Raw genomic sequence first — 4102 nt, forward strand, 5'->3', positions numbered from 1 at the left:
GTGGGGCTTTTTCTGTCTGGGGGCCCCCGGGGGGGGGGGGGGGGGGTGGTCTTTGAAAAGTTTGTGGAACATGGAATTCAAGTGTAAGCTTATTTTGGTACGATTTTGAAATCCCTGAGTACTTTTTTATAATGTGCATTTTCCACGAACATTTTGGAGACCCCACGTGTGTGGTCAGACGTTCCCAGAGCGTCCACCATTGTCCACTCCCCTGACTACAGTGGGCCCCTTCGCTTCTGCAGGTCAGGGTACTCAGTGGCTGCCTGCCCTCGTGGTGTCTGCTCCAGGCCCACCTCGCTGCGATTCACTCCCTGCGCCCCGCCCCATGCTGCATGCCCCTCACTGCACGCCGGCCCCTGACTCTGGAAGTCGGAGCCCTGGTTGGCCAGATGCAGATCCCAGGGCACGCACGGTTCCTCATCCCCACATGATGGCCGTGGCGCAGCAGTGGCTGAGGGCCAGCAGCAAAGGGGAGTGGCACCCCCTACAGGCCAGAAGTCAGAGGGGCTCCTGCTGAGAGTGACAGCCAGAAAGAGGCGTCAGCTGTCCTGGGTGGTCCCAGGGTCCCTATCACTGCTCCAGGCCTTCAGAAGGTTCCCAGAGCAATTGCAGAGCCATTATGGGCTCCAATGGGCCTAGCCCTGCGGTGATGGCCGTGCGGCCTCACCAAGTCCAGGCTGCGTAGCTAAGTCACCCGGACAGGAGCAGGGGACTGTGGGCAGAGGAGGCAGAGCGGCCTGGTGCCCACAGCCCAATGCCCACCTCGTTTGGTAAGGCTTGCTTTTTTCTTCCATTGCTGGAGGGCACATGTACTCACCAGAGAGAGACAGACAAAGGGAAAGAAGGAGGGAGAAAGCACCCCGCGGTGGGGCGTGGCCACGTCACACCCCCTTCTCCATTTCTTCATCCTGTCGGGGTGTGGGAAACGCACACACGCGTGCCTGGGGTGTTTTCCGTGGGGCCAGGATTTAAACTGTGGCCAGCCGTGTGGGATCCTGCTCCATTAACGGCCAGACCCCGGGGCCGGCCTCGGAAGGCTTTGACTTGAGCGAGTGATGCGCCACGGTGCCGAGACCACAGAGAACGTCAGGGACCGTCTGGTCCTTGGACGCTCAGAGAGGCACAGCTTGTCGCCCAAGATCACACAGGGTTCCAGCTCCTGGCTGCAGCCTCCGGCCTGGGCTGTCCGCAGCCGTAGCGGGGCCTGGGCCACTCCCAGACTTCCTGCCCGCACCCCCAGTTGTAGGCAGACCGTGGGAGGCGGAGGGCAGGGCTGGCATGGGCTGGTGGAGAATGAGCCTGTGCTCTTTGCATTCAAAGCCAAAAGGGAAGCTGCGCCGGGGGAGAAGCCCGCCGACGGCCTGGTGGAGGTAAGTGGAGGCCTGGTGGCCAGGTGAGTGTCCGTGCCCGCCTTCCGCCTTCTCACCTCTCTGTTGTTTCTCTTCTCAGGTATTAATCAATGCCTCCCCAGCCCGACTCACCATTTTACCAATTTCAAGAGATACAATTAAAAGTTACTGCTAGCATGGGTAATACCCTGTCCCAGCCCTCCCGGCCCAGCCGGCCCAGCCCGTCGCCCGCTGGGGCACACCTCCCCAGCTGACCATGGCCCTCTAGCCGTCCCTCCTGTGTCCCCCAACTCCGCTTTCCCTGCAAAGACCCGGCGTTCCCTTCCCTGAGCCCTCCATCCTCCAGAGGAGGGGAGAGGCCCCCCCTCAGTCAAGGCCCCCCAAGGGCTCAATCTCTAGGGAAGTCGGGAGCTGGGAGGCAGGGCTTCACTTGGGAGCAGCTGGCCCATCTGTGAAGCTGGTGGGGAGGGATTGTGGGTAGCAAGGGACTGAGGCAGGGCCAGGCAAAGAGCAGACAAATCCGAGGACTGTCCATGTCAGAGGAGAGGGTACCCATTCCAGAGCCTCATGGGGAGGAACCAGAGGTATCTGTGGGGCATGCAGTTGCCCCTGCAAGCCCAGCTGAACCCCAGCCCTGCTGCACCCCTGCCCCTGCCCCGCCAGGCTCCCAGGACCACTGGCTGCTCACAAAGACACCTCCTTTCCCTGCCCCACTTCCAGCTGGGGGGTCCCCCTTAGCTGTCAGGGAGGAGTCTGCCCCACACCTGCCTAAGCTCTGGGAGCTTCAGGACACCCAGAGGAGCCCCGTTCCCTCTCTCTGTCCCCACGGCCCCCACCCCCCACACACCCGTGTCTGGAGGAGGCACCTTACTCGGAGGAGCTTCCTGCCCCAGCAGCTGCCAAGCCCCCAGGGTGGGTATTCCATCCCCTGCCCGTCTTCCGTATCCTCCTGCAGCTGCCCATCCCCCAGCCTTGCAGATAAACACCGAAGCCCTGCCCTCCTCTCAGTCTCTAGCCCTGCCAGTGCCCTCGCCTGAGCTGCCTAGGGAGGACACGCCATCTGACGCACACCCCCCCCCCCCCCAGGGCCATGTGGCCCTCTGCAAGGCTGCCCCACCTTCGGCTAGCTCCGGGGCCCTGCCACCCTCTGCCTGGGGCAGAAGGCAGCCTCACGCCCATGGCCTCTCTGCTGGACCCCAGCTCTGTCCTCTGCGCTCTCTCTCTCTCTGCCATTGCCAGGCCGAGCCCCTGTGGCAGGGGCTTCTCCCTCCTCGAGCTGCCTGACCTGCTACTCATTTCCATCCTCTCTGTCTCTCTGTCTCTCTCTCTCTTCCATGGCAGGGAGGTGAGAAGGGCTTAGCCAAGAGGGCATTTTGCTGCCATGACCTGCTTCTCACTGACTGACCATTAAGGATAAAGGCGCCAGGCGGGGTGGGGTGGGGTGCACGCCTGGAGGGGAATCGCCTGGAGGCAAATCCGGAAGGGCAGGGCAGAGGGGAGGAAGGGAGGAGGAGGCCCAGAGCTGTGGGCCACTGTGGGAGCAACCCAGAGGGGGAGCAGGGGGAGGAGGAGGATGGGGGTGGAGGGGGAGGAGGGAGGCTGGTATCTGGGGCCTGGGAGGGAGGCAGGGGCACAGCTTGTCCTGGCCTTCTCGAGCCACCTTTCTCCTAGGGAGTGAGTCAGGGCAAAGAAGGTGGGGATGAAGGCAGGGCTTCCCAGGGCAGGGTGGGGAGGGAAACATGCCCACCATGTCTCTTGGCAAGACAGAGGAGCTCAGGGACCCGTTGCTTGTCGGGGGACCCTCGGTCTAAAAGATGCTATCAGGTTTGCTAAGGAGACTGAGGCCTACGGCTCTGAGCTGGGCCCTGGGCTTGTGACCCTCAGGGGTGTGCAGTGGGGGGCCTCGAGCCCACTGGGAGTGCGAAGGGGGCCCTGAACTGACACCGTTAGCCAGAAAAGATTAGGAGATGCTGGTTCCAGGCTCTGTGCCAGACTTGGGCTGGCCCAGCCTGGTCTAGGCCTAGGGTGAGGTTCTTCCCTACAGCCCCCCCCCACCCACCCCCCACCCCCCGCCATCCTGAACAACCAGCCCGAGGAGGTGCCCGAGGACAGAGGGTGGCCCAGCAGGAAGCATCCTCGGAGAGTCCAGGGTCTCAGCCACCCCTAGAGGGCCCAGATGTTTGCAGGGGACAGTGGCCATTCTGTTTGAGGCAGAGACTTGCAGGGTAGAGCAGAGGGAGATCTCTCCTCCCAGAGACCTCCAGCCTGCCTCCCCTCCTGCACTAGAGGAGGCCACGCCAGTTCCTGGAGCCCTCTGTGGCCAAGGGAGCACTCATGGGACTCCCCCAGGACAAAGATTAGAGTGCTTCCCGGTGTCCCCCGAAGATTAGAGTGCTTCCCGGTGTCCCCTCCTGCAATGGGGCAAGTGTCCCCAGGATGCATGGGCCTGCCTCTGCCCCGCTGTCAGGCTGCTCTCCAGTGTGGCCGAGGTCCTGGGGAGTCTGGAGGGATCGGATCAGCCCTCAGGGGTCCCTGATGTGCTGACTCGAGGCACCTTCATGGTGTACATGGCCGGCCCACAGTGAGGCTGCCTTTTTCTTTAACAAAGCCGAGGGGAGGGGGGCTGCTAAAACGCCCCTGGACTGTTCTTTGTGTCCATACCCCCATCCCGGGAAGCAGGGACCGGCAAAGGCCATTGGTTGGCGGGATGTAGCCAAAGCCCTGCAGGTGCACAAAGCCTGCAGACAGGCAGA

The 4102-nt window shown here is 62.7% G+C and overlaps 1 protein-coding gene across 1 annotated transcript in view; it reads left to right on the forward strand.

Moving 5' to 3' along the window:
- IQSEC3 (IQ motif and Sec7 domain ArfGEF 3) overlaps positions 1-1551 on the forward strand; it is a 90498-nt gene extending 88947 nt beyond the window's left edge. The window contains 2 exon segments of the mRNA XM_027766234.1: positions 1321-1370; positions 1450-1551. Coding sequence (XP_027622035.1) covers positions 1321-1370; positions 1450-1524 — 125 coding nt within the window. The 3' untranslated portion in view covers positions 1525-1551.
- Positions 1552-4102: the final 2551 nt, after the last annotated feature.

Source organism: Tupaia chinensis, unplaced genomic scaffold, assembly GCF_000334495.1.
Source record: "Tupaia chinensis unplaced genomic scaffold, TupChi_1.0 Scaffold141530_1, whole genome shotgun sequence".
Taxonomy (NCBI): Eukaryota; Metazoa; Chordata; class Mammalia; order Scandentia; family Tupaiidae; genus Tupaia; species Tupaia belangeri.